The 18,052-nt window shown below is 42.6% G+C and overlaps 1 protein-coding gene across 3 annotated transcripts in view; it reads right to left on the minus strand.

The window, feature by feature from the left end:
• Window positions 1-17,496, minus strand: part of OPTN (optineurin) — a 35,670-nt gene extending 18,174 nt beyond the window's left edge. For all 3 annotated transcript variants that reach the window (XR_002096076.1, XR_002096075.1, XM_019509556.1), the window contains exons 1-9: window positions 17,336-17,496; window positions 13,688-13,890; window positions 11,211-11,342; window positions 8,644-8,720; window positions 6,679-6,810; window positions 5,304-5,394; window positions 2,042-2,157; window positions 985-1,134; window positions 31-124 (exon numbers count right to left, since the gene is read on the minus strand). Coding sequence is in view for 1 of the 3 variants with exons in the window: in XM_019509556.1 (XP_019365101.1) it covers window positions 31-124; window positions 985-1,134; window positions 2,042-2,157; window positions 5,304-5,394; window positions 6,679-6,810; window positions 8,644-8,720; window positions 11,211-11,342; window positions 13,688-13,890; window positions 17,336-17,489 (1,149 nt within the window). In the remaining 2 variants the exon portion in view is untranslated. The remainder of the gene's footprint in view (window positions 1-30; window positions 125-984; window positions 1,135-2,041; window positions 2,158-5,303; window positions 5,395-6,678; window positions 6,811-8,643; window positions 8,721-11,210; window positions 11,343-13,687; window positions 13,891-17,335) is intronic.
• Between the last annotated feature and the right edge of the window lie 556 nt (window positions 17,497-18,052).

Genomic DNA, 18,052 nt, shown 5'->3' on the forward strand with positions numbered 1-18,052 from the left:
CACTGTAGTTTCTTTTCATGACCAAATTACCTCTTTGCTTTTCAGTTCTTCAACTGTGCTCACTGCATCAGTGAATTCAGGAAGGAGCTTGCTGTAGGCTTCCTGCAAGGCAGCACATTTTGTTCTGTTGAAGGGGAGTGGCGGGGGGAGGAGAGGGAGGGAAAAAATAAATAAAAAAAGGTCTGTAATGATCCCTCTACCATCTTCCTTTTTTGCTAAATTATTCTACCTGTTCCCGCTTTCACATTGTTTTCACCTCTAACAAACCTGTCTTTCCCCCAGGTTTAATCCACCAGAAGCAGAATGAGCCCCAGCTGAGAACTTTTTATGGCTCAGAGAACTGTCTGTCAAGCTCTTTGCCGACTGGCTGCTTGCTCCACCCTCTGCTTCCCCCTACCCCGCAGTATTTTCATCTCAGCCTCACGCCACCTTTTCTTCCCCAGTTGTGCAATTCACATGCTGCGTGCTGCAATCACATCCTTTGCTTTACACTTCTATGTTGTATACCAGAGGTGTAACAAGCAACGTTCGCACCAAGGGCAGAGGCAGTAGCTGGGGCAGCAGCAGTTATCACTGCTCTACTTGCCCTCCCTCAAAATTGATTCCAGGAGCTGTTGCCCTGGTCACACACCTCCAATTACGCTACTGCATTGTAAGTCTCTCTCCCTGTGCATCTGTCTCATTTGTTTGGATATGCTAGAGATCATCACATGGCAGAGTTCAAAACTTGATTTCCCCCAAATTTGAGACTCTGCATGAGAAGCTCCAGTTTGGGCTTACTGCAGAGACTCCAACCTCCCAGATTGAGGAGTTCCAACACCAACTCACCTCCAGCAGCACATGGCTGTTTAATGAAAAAGAACATATGAGCGCACACAGAAATTATATTTGAGGTTCAGCTCCATTTTGGACATTTTTTTCTCCATAGTTTTTTCCTTTACCCTGACCCCATTTCTTCAAAGCACAGCACTGTTTCACACTCACTTTTCTTCTTGTGTTTTGGCTTGTTCCAGCTTAATTTCTGACTGCATGCTCTCCACCTGCAGCTCCAGCTTCTTGATGGTGTACAAGAGCTGCTGCTTCTCATCCTGATCTGTCAGCATAGCAGAGCTTTTTCTTTCAAGAATCTGACACCTGATAGAAGAAAAAAGGAGAGTGCTTATATTTCCCCATCGCACTCTCTTGACGGAGTTGCCATAATGGGTATCATACAAAGCAAATCTTTAGTTGTAATTAAATTTACCCACAAAGCTTGTTTTATGAAGACTGATGAAAGAAAAACCCATACACAGACATCAGAAAATAAAGCTACAGAACCAAAGCCTCGTTTCCTCAGATTATACATTCACAAGGAGATTGGAGCTTGTCTGAAAGTTCAAAAAATAAGTGCCTACATTGATAGCCTCTTTTTATGCATCTAAATAAGTCTGATTTTCAAAAGAACCAAGAGTTCATTTGAATAAGGCTAGATTTGGCCGTTTGGGCTTTTCTCCAGAATTTAAATCTGTTTGCAGGTAGGGTTGGGGGGGCAAATTTGCATTCGTTTTACAGGGCCCCTTTAGCCTCAGAACAGTGTGATGGGACACGTCTACATGTGCACGAGTTAGTACCTGTAACAGCAGGTACTAAACACACCATAATCAGTGGTACTGCACAGGAGTGCCAGTGCATACTTTTTACATGATGCCAATGCACTGTAGACTAATTCTACTGCACATTAGTACAGCTTTCACCATGACGTGATAATGCACAGTAGAATTAGTCTGAGCTTCTAGTGCCTCATATAGATGCGTCCACTGAATCTGAAAACTAGGCCTTTTGGGTTTGATTTCCTGTTCTGTCCAATTCACTATACTGTCTCAGTCCTTATAAGAGCCACCATGTTTCTGTGATTCTGATTCCCCACCTAATATATTCCCACCTCCAAGAACTGGCACAGAGCTTGGAAGTTAATGTTGATATAATTAGTTGAGCTCCAAAGGAGAAAGATGCTATAAATGCTGAAAATCAGCACCGGTACAATCAAACACCTGAGCCTTACTTTTCTTGAAGCTTCTTCTGAATCAGCTCAGCTTCTTTCAATTTAGAGTGAGCCTCCTGGAGTTCTTTAAACAGAGCAGACACTTGCAGATTCAGAGTTTCTATTTCACTACCAACCTATTATTGAGAAGGAAAAATTGCACACACACAGACAATGTAAGACAGAATAACTACAAACCAGTCAGAGGCTTACCTCAGGCAATAACTGTTCTCTTGCAAGAACAGCACACAACTTTCAACATCAGTAGGCTCTGTGTTTAATAAGGGAATCCCTGTCAAAGGCTTCACAACTACTAAGCATTCCTGCTATAGTTGAATCCTAATTTTGAACATCCCAAACTTTTGTAAAATGGGGAGGAAAAAAAACATTCCCTACAATATCTGACAGATACAAGCATCTTATAAAATTTACAATAGTGGCCATAATATACTAAGTCTTATTCAAGCAGAAAAGGTGGTATGTTCCCATCTGAAAGAATTTACAATTTAAAGATGCACCCCACCCAAAAAAACCCCAGATTTAATTAGTGATTGGAATCAGCCTCTGATACAATATGCTTGTTTTTATAGGCTAACAAGTTATCCCCAAGCAGACCTGAAACTTGCTCTCATCAATACGCTACTTTCATGTAGGTGACAGCAGATGTAGAACATCAGAAGGGACTTGAATGCTGGCTCAGTATGAGGAATACCCCCTTTTCATGCCTCTTCGATTTTCGTCTGAGGGCTGTAGCAGGAGGTAGGGAGTTGCTAGATTTTATCAGCTGTTTGCATTGTACCCGAACCCAAGCAAAAAACCTCAACCCAAGCAGTCTTTCCACACACACTACATTCTTTGATATAAAACATATTGGTGTGGCATAACAGGAAGCCTTTAGCTACAATATTTCTGAAAGGGTTGAACAAACAGTAATTCCATTTATTTCCAGGTTCTAGAGAAATCTGTGGCACAAACCCAGAAGATGAATGATTTCCTGCAGAACTACTGATATCTGTAAGAGAGTATCTTCCTTAGGAGACCCTCTGGCTTCAGGTTCTCATTTGGCCTTCAAACCACAAATTTTGGTAAAACTTTTCTCAAGCTAATTGACCATAAAGTTTAGTCATCCCCAAACATGCATGCAGACAATACTGCAAAATACAATTAGAGCCAAACAAAACAGAACAAGACAAAACACTGATTTCAGTGAGCTGTCTATTCCCGTGAGCTGTTTATCCACTTGACTGTAAACCAGATGGAATACTTGTCACTGGAGGATGATTTTTTCAGAGGCCTACTAATTGCAGGGTCTAACAAAACCAGCACCTTTCACGATCTGAATTTGGACAATACACTGAATTATGTATGCACTGCAGACTCAGTCAGACCCATCATAACACAATATAACACAAGCTATAAGGTCCTAGGAAAAGACAAGGGGAAAAGGAAATAGTTCTGCAGCATTTGTTCTCTCATCTCACTCTACAAGCGTGGAACAGTCAAGGCGGTTGGAAAACTGTAGGACACAACTACGTACTAATGGCTGTTACCATCTCTTCCAAAACTATCAGAGAGAGACCAAGGGCAGAGGCTACAAGCCCAGTTCCAATTCTATCCTCCAGCAGCACAATGTACCTCAATAAAAGATACAAAAGACTCTTCTATCCTTCTGCCATCACAGCCACAAAACAGCAGCCAACATCAGGATTATTTCATAGTGAACTACCTAATCTGATCAGATTCCATATTTCAGGCTCAAAGATGAATGTACCAGTCAGAAGTTAGGAGCTGTCATGTTTCTTTGCAGAAAACCAAGTATGAGAAGAAAATGGCCATGGCATTAAAAGTGAAGACAACACCATCAGCATATGTTACTTACTATGGACAAGACTGCTAGATGCCTCCGGTAACATTTGAACACTGTACTTAGCCAAAGTAAATGTATGTATTTCCCTTAGAAGTGGGTACAGTCAAAACATTCTTGAGAAGCATGTCTGTCAACCTCACAGAAAAACTGGCTACCCAACATCTCAAAAAAGAAAAAATGTCAACACAATGTAGAGAGCTCCCCTCAGATAACACCCTACCTCCAGCTTCCTGGTACTGCCTACGAACAGAAAGTAGCTACACCCAAATTTCAGCATCATTTAACTACACTGCTTCTTGAGCACTTTGTAGTTAAGACTAGGACATGGCCCAGTGACAAATACAGGGGTCCTTTACAACACCTCTTCTCGTGAATATGGATGGAGGCCATTTCCAAGCTACTGTTACCCTGACTACATGACATAGCTTAAAAAGGTAGATACAGTACTATGATGCCATCAGCCAGATCCAGAGTGGTGACAGAAGTAATTCTTCATCTCCAAGGGCTTTCACCTGCAGAGTCCCCACGTGATCAATGCCACTCCCCCACTCTTTTTCAATATTTACACTGGTGAGAAGAGACAGCTTGGAGACATGGTGGAACAACATGAGCCCTGCTGCCAACACCAGCACACTGAGGAAACCCAGCTGTCTACTTCTTTTTTCCAGAGATGCAACCAGTGCCATCAGGAAGACGTCAGATGCCCAAATAAGATCAGTAGTTGGACAAAACATCTGGCCAGAACTGCACAAAACAGTCTGTGTTTGTCACCTTCAGACTGGATAAGAGTAGTTCCCTGTACTTGGGGCTGAATATGCAGTGTGGAGGTTCCAGCTTGGGCAGAATTCAGATGCCAACCTGTTAGCCTGCTCAAAAAGCCTCCTGCTTTGTTCTCTGCTGACTCCATATGAATTTGAGGCCTTAATTAAAAATTAGGACTATTTATGACTGTATCTGCATTCAAGATAGGGGTGTGGCTTTGGGACAATGTAGCTCGTCAAAACTGCATGATTTCTGGGAGAGAAATAACCCTCTTTCTAAATATCAAGATCTTTATAGTACACTGCCTGTGCATTGTGGCTCCAAGCCTGTATAGCCAGCCATGAAGAGATCACCTGAAAGTAAAGGCATTTGTGTCAATAGATACAATTAAATCTCCTCTTCAGTGAGCATGGTCAGCCGAAATAGGACATGGCTGGGATTTCCCATGACCCATTGATATCTGGCTGCTGTAACCATCTCTTAGGGTCTTTAGATGCTACAGTAATTCAGAACAACTTTTAAGAGGACCATGTGCTAGTCAGAAGAGTTCAAAGAGCATTTTTTAGTCCAGTTCCTGAGCTCTGCTCCATACTTGGTGGGCACAGCTGAGGATCTATGTATTGTGTCACTCCCCAACAGATAACTGGCACCTACCGTCTCTGAGCTTTTGTCTTCTTCGTTCTCCCATTCCGTTTGAGTCCCACTCTCCAGTTGATCACTAGCCACCTTTTCCAGCTTCAGGAGTCTGAGAAACACAAAGATCCAGTGATGTCAGTCTCAACGTGCATTTGATAGGAGATACTGAGAAAAATGGGTAGTACTCATGAATCGTGCACTGTTGATGTGAATATACTCTGTCATTAGAACATCCAATAGGAGTCAAAACTCAAAGCCATAAGCGCATGGAAAACTAAAGCAAATTTGGCTCAAAGCCTGTACACTTATATTACTTTTATATAAATATATAATATTACACTTATTATAAAGTATATTATATTATATAATTACTCTGTCATACACGTAATATGAGTTTGTCATATTACTTATATGACAAACACTTATGTACTTATATGACAAGCTCACAGTAAAGAAAGGCAGTGAAATTCAGTTATGGGGATCACTGCCTATAGGGATCATTTGCCAGTGTAAATCAAAACGGTTTCTCCAAGACCTTTCCCTATGGGTATAAATATATTTCTCTCTTCCAAAGATTAGCTCTAAATCAATTTTTTTTCAGTTAATATTTTCAAAAGATAGGGAGGTTTTAACACTTTTCTGAGAGTCCCTTAGATGCAGGTAATGCTTGTTATCTCTACTAGAAGGCCACTGAGAGCCAGTTCTAAGTTCCCTTAGCTGCCACAGTGTAAGATGTCTGACAGGTCTTACTAACTAGAAGCTTCTGCTCAGACAAAGGAAATTCCACTACTTTGAGAGTCACACCAGTCTACTTAGCAGAGTTAGGCCCTCATTCAGGCCTCACTGAGAAACTCATTTTAGGATCTGGAATTAAAACTAGGAACTCCTAATGAGTTCCTTAACGATGTATCCAAGAGCCTTGGAAATATGACTGAATTTAGCCTGAAACACAAGTACGATCATCCTCATTTTCTACAGAGTGACTGACCCAAGACCTCCACAGAAAGTGAATCACATGAATGGCATAATCCACTGAACAACTGCAAAGCTGTAAGAGCAACATACAGAGTGAAACATATTCTCAAATATTCACATCATAGTTTTGGTTTAATTTGGGGCAAGTTCAAACCCAGCCGGGCCAACAAAAATGCATCCCAATGGACTGTGCATTAAGGAAGTTAATAAGACAAGAAAGGGAAGTTTTCTTCTCCATTACCCTTGCTGGGAGAGGGTGGAGTGGGGGAAAAGTCATTTCCAAGGAACATACCATGATTGCAGAGCTGTTCAAACTCCATCTTGTGCACTGCCACGAAGATCACACAAACATCCAAGATCTGGCTGCAGGCAGGTAGCAACCAAAACTATTCTGAATGGCAGTGTACCCATTTCATACCTCTCCTTGTGCTCTTGAAGCTCCTTTTCAAGGCTCTCCCTTTGCTGAGTCTCATTTCTGAGACAGTGAAGCAGCAGGCTGACAGTGAGCCCCTCAGATTCCAAATTCTTCACTTCATCCATAGATTTGTCCCTGTAATGAGCAAACCCACTGTTAGTTACAAATTAACTACAGTACAGAAGTCCCTTAGGACTCAGAGCAATTTTTAAAAGTGACTAGTGATTTGGGGTGCACCAGATTATCAAGCCTGAGAAACTGAGAGGGGGACCCTATATTAAGATGGAACCAGGCACTAGCCCTCTTGCAGAATAGTGTGTGCCTCAAACTGACCTTCCTCAAAAATTGAGCCTTGCCCAACAGTTAAAGGGGTGGCAGTCCCCTAAAGTGCCAGATCCAGGAACCTAAGTACAGCTTGTTATGTGCAGTTGTTCCACAAGAGTTTGCACCAGGAGTGGAGAAAAGCAGTTAGCATTTAAATAGGTCTATGCAAAAAGAGCAAACTCTTAAACAATATTCATGAATTTATTCAGGGCTCTGAAAGTGTTGTTATTCCTGAGGGAGAGCTTCACAAAACAGCTCCCCCGCCCACTCTCCTTTTACCCCTTCAAGGAAACATGCAAAATGTCACAACTCTACACAGCACTGTTTCCCCTGCTGCAGCTAAAATGGCATTTTAAAAAATTAAAAACAGGGAATTTTGATTAAAAATAGTCTTTTTTGAATCCTGGACTCTGCAATATATTATCTCCATGCTCTTTTGAAGGCACATGATGCTAGTGGAAAGGCAGTCCATGACATCAAATCCAAGACCTCACTTCAAATAAAAGGGGGGAAAAAATCACCTTTCCAGGGATACGACACAGTCTTCCCATTCCATGTAGCATGGGAGTTCATGCCTGGCTGTTCATACATGACACACAACACATATACAAAGAACGTATATGCAAATACACACATATTCTCTCTCTCTCACACACCACATTCTTTATTTACGTATATAAAGAATGAATGTATTGTATAACAGAATACACAGAAATCATGTGGCATAATAGTGAAAAGTATCCAGCTTTTGTAACAGGAGATGGCAGTTGCTTATAAGCTCACTCTGCAGTTTAAGATGAAACGGTCAGAATCCCACATCCACTGGCAGGGCTGTTTTGTTCAGTCAGATGTTGCAAACAAACACCCATACTTCAGTCAGCAGTGCCAAGGGATTTTTGTGCCCATTGTTAATTCTGTGTTTGACTTCAGTGCAAGCCGGATCCTGTATCTCTGAATCTGATAACTGTCTTTTTCTAAGGTTTCTATTGTGGAACAAAGCTGCAGATTTAGGAACACCAGAAATACAGCTACTGTAACTCACAGCAAATAAGGCCAGAGTGGTACATTTAAGCTCCACCAGATAAGAGGAACCCAGAGAATATAGGATATGATAACACTGAATGTTAAACACAATGCAAATGACATCTTGCATGAGTGAAGCCTGGCTCATGGTCAAATTACCAGAGCTTCTCTCGTCCATCTTAATCATTGACCATAATACTAATTGGCTAACAAGTATTTAATGGTGTGCTGAGTGAAGCAGTGCCATAAACTATTGCGTGTCCTGGAAACAGGAGCGCAAGAAAAGCCTGTCTATGGAACGCAACTTGTTCACCTCCAATCACACTGGCTTGTGTGTATCATCTTCCCATGCAATGGGGAAGGCCAAACCATAAATCCAGCAGTCATGCCCTTTGTAATTCTGTAAGCTGGTGCTTGCTGTTCAATTGGGCAGCCTCCCAGCTGGAAACCTTAATAGTATTAGCTGTCTAAATCTATGAAGAGTAAAGGTTCAGCAAATGGGGAGTGGGAGTGGGCAGTCCAGCACCCAGGCACAGTATCTAATACATCTTAATCAGATTGACAATTTTCTTTAAAATGTCTAAAAGAGGCAGACTCCCAATAGAACCAGAATCCACATACATGAAGGCAGCCATGTCACTCGTTCCTTGGCTATTAATATCTTGATTTTCTCTTAAAGCTCTGCTCACTTCTCCTTCCTGTTAAAGGAGAAGAGTATTAGCTTTGGTAGTTTCAAATTTCATCCAGCCAGGGAGCATGCTTCTATGTCGTTCACTTTTAAAATTCAGGGAAAGGTAAGGAAACCTTGCACCTGCTCAAGAAAAGTACACAAAGCCTTGGAAATCCATCTCAAGTTTGAAAATTTTTAAAGTGAAATCTCTGATGTACCCTGCTTACTCAGATGGTGAACAGTGGCTCTCCCAACCATCTTCCCTAGTTACTAACCCATAAGGAGTAAGTTAGAAACCAGGCAGTAACTGGCAAAAGTCATTAATATCAAAGATGATTTTGAGTAAGTACCTCTCCTGCCCTCTCATACAGGACCATTTTTCTTTACTAATCCAGAACACAATACCTTCCAACTTAAAGACAAGGGCCATGCACCCAGCTTGCAGCTTTCCTCAATAAATCTAGAAACTCAGTGAATGGGGCTTAATCAAGAACCTTCTCAACTTCACATTGCTAATACTTCTTACTGTTACCATGAAAGTGGCCAAGGTCATAAGAACATAATAAGACCATACGGACTGCCACTCACTTATTGAGTCTAACCATAGGCCCATTTTGCCCAGTATCTTGTGTCACACAGTGGATGCTGAAAGGGAGATGGAACAGGGTACGACCAGGGGCTTTTTCCATGGTTCCTCTCACTTGCAGCTTCCAGCATTTAAGGTCTAGGGAAGTTCTGATTCAGAGGCTGTACCCCTGTCTCCCATGATCAACAGCTACTGATGCCCCTTTCCTCCAAGCATTTGTCCAATTCCTTTTTGAATCTGGCTAAACTGTCAGCTTTCACAACATCTGGTGGCAATGGGTTCCATACATTAATTACATGCTGTGTGAAAAAGAACTTACTTTTGTTAGTTTAAAACTTATTACCCACTAGTTTATGACCCCTAAATGGAATAGGCTTAGCCTCTGTAGTCTTTCCTCATATGGAAGGCCCTCCATACCACTAAACATCCTTGTTGCCCTTCTCTGTCCTTTTTGAGGTATGGGGACCAAAACTGGGCACAGTATTCAAGGTGTGGACACATCATAGATTTATGAAGAGGCATGATGATACTTTCACTTTTGTTTACAATTTCCTTAACAATCCCTAACATTTTGTTTGCCTTTTCGATGGCTGCTGAGCACCGAGCAGATGTTTTTAGTGAACTTTCCTGTGTGATAACAGCTAATGCAGAGTTCATCATAACGTACATACAGGTTTCCCTCGCTTTTTTGCTGTACACGCATTCCTGGAAAACTGTGCATAACTCGAATTCACATAAAGGGAATCTACTTTACAATGTAACGAATAAGGTTTCCAAGACCTCGACCTTACTGATACCCAGACCCATTTCTCCCACTTTTACAAGACAATTTTGGTACTCGCCAAGAGCAGACAGTACACACAAGCACAGGGCACTATTATAATGGGGATGGCAACTACAGAAACACGTCGCAGACAACAAGCGAGGAGCACAGATCCACACAGGAGACTATATTTTGGTGTGCATCACTCCCACAGTGCACTGCACAAAGCAGCCGACTGTGGGCTTCCACCACACTGACAGCATAAGGGTGAATTTACTTTGCATATAACACATTTTTGGTAGAAAAAGGATCATCACATAAGAGTGAATTCGCACATACAGAACCCGCATAAAGTCAGACCAGGCCTCTCTCAGTCTGCTATCTGGTACCACGTGAACTAGTACAGCCTGTTTCATGGTTGGGTTCTTGGCAACTAAAACAGTGTCCCAAATGGGCTGGCCTGGGTGAGGGTGGAGGGGGAGTGGGGGTGAACACCCAGCATGACTAAAAATGGGACCTGTCAAAGGGCAGATGAGCTCCATACCTGGAGAGGACATGGGCACTGCCAGGTCACTTTGCCCAAAGAATCACTAATATATAAAGCAACTCAACTAACCTAGGAAGGTTGTTACAGCATCTAAGGTGCCCCAACAGTTGTAGTAGCCTCGGGACCGACTTGACTTGCATCACTTCGCACTTATCTACATTGACTTTCATCTGCCATTTATTTGCCTATTTGCTCAATCATGCCAGATCTTCTGTAGTTCTTTGCAGGCTGCCTTGGTCTTTATCACTTTGAATAATTTTATCATCCACAAATTTGGTCACTTCGCCACTCACCCACTTTGAGGTTTGATGGATTTTAGCCCAGGAAAAAGACTTCCTATATGCAATAGTGGTAAAAAGTCTCCTGTGCTTCTTGCCTTTCTAGTGCATACCATTGTTTCTAGTATAAAAATGAATCACTCTAGGGTACATTTTCAACACTATGAGAATTACCTGTGCAATCTCTGTAACTGCTAGTAGGGATTATTACAGTAAATACCCATTATCTTAAACCCAATGGCTACTATTCCTAATATAGGCCAACTGATAGCCCCTGAAGCAAAAATATGCAGCCTTGTCTGGACAAAACAGCTTCCTTTTGCTGTGAAAGGCTTGTTACTTACCATCATCCTGATCTCAACAAAGGAGTCCTCCCCTGCGATATTCAACTTGAGCTGCAGTTCAGAAATGATGGCGACCAGATCTGCCTTCTCAGCCTGGAGCCGTGTCACCTGTGTCTTCAGCTGTGCCAGTTCCTTTCCAGGCGCAGAAGCCAAATACACAATATATTAACTAGCCAAGAATCAGAGGCAAAACACAATACAACAGCATTCTACATGCCCTTTCATTTACTAAAATCCCATTAGGCACCAAAAATCCAGTTTACAACTATTAAGAACTGCTCTGGGCTTGCCCCTATCAATGAGATCATGCTGCATTAAACTGGGTTACTCAGCCATGAGACTATCTCCTGCAAGGCTGTAACACAATCTGGAAATAAAACCTTGATACTCCTCTTGTAGATGTCTCCATAAAGCAGGAGTAACTTTACTCCACCCTAGTGTAAGCAGGAGGAGAATTAGGCCCATGACTTAAACGTTCACTGCTCTTTACGCTGCTAGGCCCAACTGTGTTGTTTAGTTAACTAAGCCAGTGGGATGAGTGTCTTCTAACATGGCCTCTCAGGGCAGCAAATCTCAGTGCAGGCAGGACTATTTTAAGCATCTGGACACTATGATGAAGGGTACAAAGGACAAGGAAGTAGGCCAAGGAGCTTCTCTCTCAAAACTCATCTAAGCACTAGGAGTTTATAGCCTGTGGAGGCCACAGGCTGTATAAGTGACCCATGGCAACTAAAGCAGATGAGATCATCTGCCTACAATTTATCTTGAAAAAGAAGATAAAGTAAAAGGATAGGGCGAGAGAAATAGGGACAGGTTTGTTCTCTCTCTCAAAGGAATCTGGGCTAGAATCAGGACAATTCCTTTCAAAGGGAGAATAGTCCTGGCTTAAATGACATTTTGTCAGGTTAAAAACCATGATATCTCCAGCAGAGATTGATTACATGGAAAGAATTCCTGAAAATCTGGATTTCTCTCTCAACTCTGTAGGTGAAGACAACTAAAACAGACTCATCATTAGTCTGCTCTTCTACACCAGCAAAATGCTGCAAGACTAAATTTGCAAGTGTGGTTTTGAGAATATTGGATTGCTTTCTTGAACAAAGTTTCCACAGAAAAACAAAAAAAAACCTAATCAAAGTCAAGGAACGTGCCTCTCCATGGCAGATTTTTAAAAAATAATAATTTGGGGCCAGCCTCGACTGGACAGTGCTATTTAGAAAAGGGTTTAAGAAGTGAAATGAATAGGTTTGCTTCCTCAGCAATAAATGTTGCAATGGAGATATAACTTCGCAAACTCAGGAGCTTACCCACAGCAGTACTTGCTTCTGGTCTGAGCTCATCCCCAGCACCTGCTCAAGAACCATGGGCTTTCATCTGATCTGATAGCAGGCACCAGGGACAAGCCCAGAGCAGCCTCACCAATAAATTTCTCCTTCCGGAGCATGTCAGCAGACTCAGGTGAACAGCATTTACATTGGGGGTGGGCAATTATTTCGGGCAGAGGGCTGCTTACTGAGTTTTGGCAAGCCATCGAGGGCCACATTACAGGCAGCCAGGGGCAGATATATATTAATTTTCTAAATTGTTTAAGGGCCCTGCGGGCCAGATAGAACAGCCTGGCAGGCTGCATCTGGCCCACGGGCTGGATTTTGCTCACCCCTGAGATTTACACGGTAGAGGCCACAATCCATCTATACACTCAGTATCTTGCCTCCAAGACTGGCTAGAACCAGAGTCTTCATGGAAAGATGCTGTACTGGGCAGATGCAGGATAATCTGTCCCCAAGAACATAGAATCTGCATCCCTAACACTGTGAGATTGCTTCAGGACTGAAAGCATGAATTTAATAAAGGTTAAACATGTCAAGAAGAAAATCTCTCTTCAAGTACCTAATTTGAGCATGAAGCAGGATTTTGAACAGGATTCTTCATTACCAACCTCTAGCATGACACTAAAAACTACATCCAAGCTCTATCTCAATGCCCCATTACCAACCACTAAATTACAAACAGGGATAAACAAGGTTTAGTTTGACTCCAAACATGAGTGCTGTGGGATAAAGTTTGACTGAATAAGAACAGAATTACTTTCATGACTTTAAAAATAACAAGATGGAAGGTTTTTTTGGTTAAATATTTTCATGTGATATTGAAAACCCAAACACAAGAGCACAGCATGAGTACACAGGAAACAGAAACTACCTAGAAAATAAAATTCAAAAGTTAAAAGTGAGAAACTGCCCCCCCGCAAAAAAAATAGCAAAGCAGAGACTAGAAAGCTAGTGACTCATCTGAAACTCTTCACCTTCTGATTATTTCCTGTGACTTAATTTTCAGAGTTGTGGAACACACCCGAAGCTGAAAGGAGTCAGTTATCTTTGCAGAACATTAAATAAATGTACAGCATGATAGTGGTATGAATGCTTCCTTCCTTAAAAAAACTACAGAGTTGAATAAATAGATGGTGCTTAAATTACCATTTCAGGCTCTTTCTTTCTCTCTTTTAAGTTTTGAAGTTGTTTCTTCAGCTCCTCATTTTCAACACACTTGGCTTGTAAGCAGTTTTTAGCTTCTTTGAACTTGGACTCAAAAAACTCACGCTCCTCCTTCTGTTTCTCTCGCCATACAGAGAGCTCCTCATACCGATCCTTCATCGCTTGGTTATGCAGTTTCATGGCTTCTAGAGAGTGTTCAAACACACAAACATCAGTGTATGTTGATATCTGGCCCCGATACAGGAGGCTGCTGGGCCAGAAGGAAAAGCAGAACTTATTTAGCTGGGCAGTGATCTGAAGCAGGCATTCCTTTACCATATGTACTAAAACAGGAAACACAAAAGGATGCTGATTTTGTTGGGAGACCTCTCGTGTTTTAACAAAGATTATTATTACCAATATTAAAGCACAACTTTGTTCTATCTCTATGGGTTATTGCTATGCCAGGGCACAGAGATCACTTCTCTGCCTTGCACCTGGAGGGAAAATACTGACACTTGCACAATGTGGATGCAAAACTACCCCAGGAGAATGGGAGAGTTCTACGCTTAATTCGTGCTAGCATCAATAACAATGAAAAGATGAAGACAGTAGAGAATCAGACATGTTCTTGAACTTGCCCCTTCCCCTCTAACTTGGGTGGATAATCTTGACATTTTAATCTTCTGTACAGAAGATTATTTAGCATCCAGTTATACCCTCAGATCTAAACACAGCTTCCACTGACTTTGGTATGAAGAACACGTATTCAAGGGCAGTGTTAGTTTTTTCTTAAAATTAAAAAAGTGATCAGTCCAAAGGAAACTAGAGTTTGTGGGCTAAGATATTACAATGCAAACAGCAATAACTATTACTATAGTATAACAGTAATATAATATGACAGCAGTGATAACTATTACTATACTATACCTGTTATATTAGACATAGTCAGGGATTGTATGTCTAACCTCCAAAGACTTCTGAATTGGAGTGAGACTGCCAACCTGAAAGTCACTTTTCTGTCTCAAAACATCCCGAATTTACTTAAGATCACTGCTACTTTTTCCCTAGTTAATTTTGTGCTGTTAAAAACACAGTGTGTACAGTTAGTTTCCCCATTCTCTTGTATCTAGCCAGTTTTCTGTTGACAGACAACAGCCCTGTTTTACTTTAACTATAAACTGACCATTGGTATTAAGTCCATCCCACAGTCTCAGGTACAATGTTAGGAAAAACAGCTTTCTCCTTTAAAAAGTTAATAACTACAGATAAGGACCTCGAACTGCTCTTACCCTCACAAAAATCATAAATCAAGAAAAAAAAGTATCCTTTATACTAAAGACAGTGTTGCCCAGGACTCAACATATTGTCTTCAGCCTTAAATTCCATGTCGACACATGAAGACAAATATTTTTAGTTACATGGAAACATCTGACAGACTCAAAGATAGGCCCTTCTTGATGTTGAAATACTTAAAGTTTTGCTTCAATGTATGTTCAGAAATACCTCCAATGTACTGGCAGGGCTGAACAGCTCAGTGTTTATCCCACACAGCAGTGCTGCTCAACCTTTTGGCCCCATAGGCCGATTCCCATACACGGTCAGCATGCAGGGTTCAGTCCCACAAGCCAGAATGGACCCTGAACTGCCTGATCTAGTACATGGGGCCATGCTGTCATCTGGCCTACAGGACTCTCCTTGGGTCCAGAAATTTGGCAGCTGGGGAGTGGTAATTAACACAGTCACATTCCACCCCCACGTCCCCCCTATCCCCCGCTCAAATTTTGAGACCCGTCGGGAGCTCTGCAGACTGGATAACACAGCTCGTGGGGGTTGAGCACCCAGCTCTGTGGGGAATCCACGTTTTCTGGAACATGTTTGTTCCTCTCATCTGAAGGCAATCCGGGCACCTATATACATTCAGCAAGGCTGCTCCAATGCACTGTAATTACTTGATTAGTCAAGTCCTGAAGCATGGTAATTACTGTACTCCAGCATCTCTTGTATTAATGTCCCTGAGCTGAAAAACGGCGGTGGGGGCACTTTAACTAAAGCTTGCTCAACAAACTTTAGTTAAAGAACCCCCGCTGCCATTTTTCAGCGCAGGGACACTGATACACAAGACGCTCTGGGCGCTTTAATCAGAGTCGCTCTTAGAGCCATTCTAATTAAAGCATTCCCCCCTCACCCCCCGCAACTCCCGAAGCACGTGTATAAATGCCCTCCATGAACATGCCTACTAGATTGGGCACCATGCAAAATGCAGTGATGAACATGGATTTCTTTCAGAACAGAGGAGATGGTACCACTGTCTTTTTCTGAATGATGGCTCAATGTGTAGAGCATTCACCCAGGCTGTGCAAGAGCTGGATTCGGGACCCTCCTCTATCTGGGAAAGCAACTAGCTTAACCATATGGGGGAGCTGTGCTTACTCTTCACTTTTCTTCCCTATTTTCTGACCTAGTGAATCTTTCATACTCCAGGCACAGTAGAACACCTTCAAAAGGGAGGCTGGACAACGCCCCCACCCCAAAAGAGCCTGCAGGTTGGTGGTCCAGGCACTCTTTTGGGATCTGAATCCTCTCAAGCAGGGTGCAGAATTGAACCTAAGGCTACTACTTCTTGAATTAGTGTTCTGTCAGACTAGAGTTGAAGGTGCAGAAGGGGCACCAACTTTTCCTCCTCCATCTGTACTTTTATTAGAAAGGAGTCACTTTCTACTCCATTTTGGAAAGAAACACCTAGCTTCAGCAGAGGGTACAGGCTGTGAATTCCCAAGCAGTAGGAGGGTCCTGGCTGCATTAAAAAGCATCCTTCACCTCAGCATTTTGTTGTTGGGCAGCTTAGTCAGGTCCTTGCTCAGTGTGCTGTTTTTTGTGGAGCTCATTTTGAGGTCTCTAACTCTCCCCCTGCTACACAGGAGCCTAGGGGACTGCCTCTGAGCTACCAGTTTCAATTCAGGGGAGACCTACTAGCTGGAGTCACAGATTGCAATGCCTAACCCTATTTAGCTTTGAACCTTAATGACTCAGGAAATCTCTGACACCTCTTAGACCTCTCTGAGCTATGAGGGCCTTGAAACCATAAAAGACCAGTTTATATGTTTTTAAAATTTTTAAGTTTGTGGAATCTCCCTCATGGGTGGTTTTAAAGAACAGATTAGACAAATATTGGTCAGGAATGACTTGGGGTTCCTTGATCCTGTTGTGGGGAAGGAAGATGACTCTCCATATCTCTTCCATTCCTGTTTTCTAATTTCAATGAATTAACAAGTAGAGGATGAATCTTAGTGAGAAGGGTCTTCCAAAGACTGAGCATCTTGCGAGATGCTGAAAAAATGGTGTTTGATATGAAGTTGACATTTTCTAACCCATGTGATGAATTACATGTTGCTCTCTCTGGGCTATACCAAGAGTCTCTCCTAATGCATTTCCTATGTATAGCATTGAGCTAAAACTTTGAAAAGTATCACTTCTTGAAACTCATGTAATTAGTAATGCATAATAAGTACTGAGTGGGTGTAAAATATTACCACAGAAGAGCAAAGGAGTAGAGGATCTCTATCCTATAGACTTTTTTTTTAACAAAGGAGTAAGTCAGAACTCAAGGTACTCATGCAAGGCAGAATCAGACTGCTCCATTGCATTTACCTTTTAACTCATTATTCTCTGTAATCAGCTCCTTCATCTGCTGCACCATCTCCTCTGGGGTGTACATGCTGAGTGTAGAGGGGGCCATACCATGGGTTCCGTTTCCCATTTCACTGTTGGGGCACTCCCCATTTTCAGCAGGGCAGCTGGACATCACGGCAGTGACTATTATAAGATTAACAGACAGAGAGAGTCAGTCTCCTGCTGCAAGGCTGCCCACCAAAAAAACCCAAAGACATACAGCTCAAACTAACATCAAGCCACAGATCAATTTATACAAGAGTGGGCAAAATATGGCCCACAGGCCAGATCCAGCCCACCAAGGGATTTTGTCTGGCCAATAGCAGGTCCCTCAGTCTTGCCCAGGCCAGGTGCAGGGGGCAGTATGGGCCATGGCACATGTGGCCAGTCCCACTGCCCCCAGGTACGCAGCAGAGCCAGGCAGTGCAGCAACCAGACTTGCTTTCTGGCAGCCACAGCAGTGGTGGCTCCTTCCAGTTGCTGCAGCTGCCAGACCTGGTCCCACTGCCCAGGCACCTGGCCTAACTGCCCCACACCCCATCTGCCCAGGTTAGGATAAGCACAGGCAGGGTGCTGTGCTTGGCTTGGTGGCTGGGATGCGGCTGCAGGCCAGCGGGGAGCAGCATCCAGAAGCAAGATGGGTGGGTAGAGCCGAGGAGACCCCGGGATCTTGGGACTGAGGCCTGGGGCAGAATT

Source organism: Gavialis gangeticus, unplaced genomic scaffold (assembly GCF_001723915.1).
Source record: "Gavialis gangeticus isolate Ggan-Ray unplaced genomic scaffold, GavGan_comp1, whole genome shotgun sequence".
Taxonomy (NCBI): domain Eukaryota; kingdom Metazoa; phylum Chordata; order Crocodylia; family Gavialidae; genus Gavialis; species Gavialis gangeticus.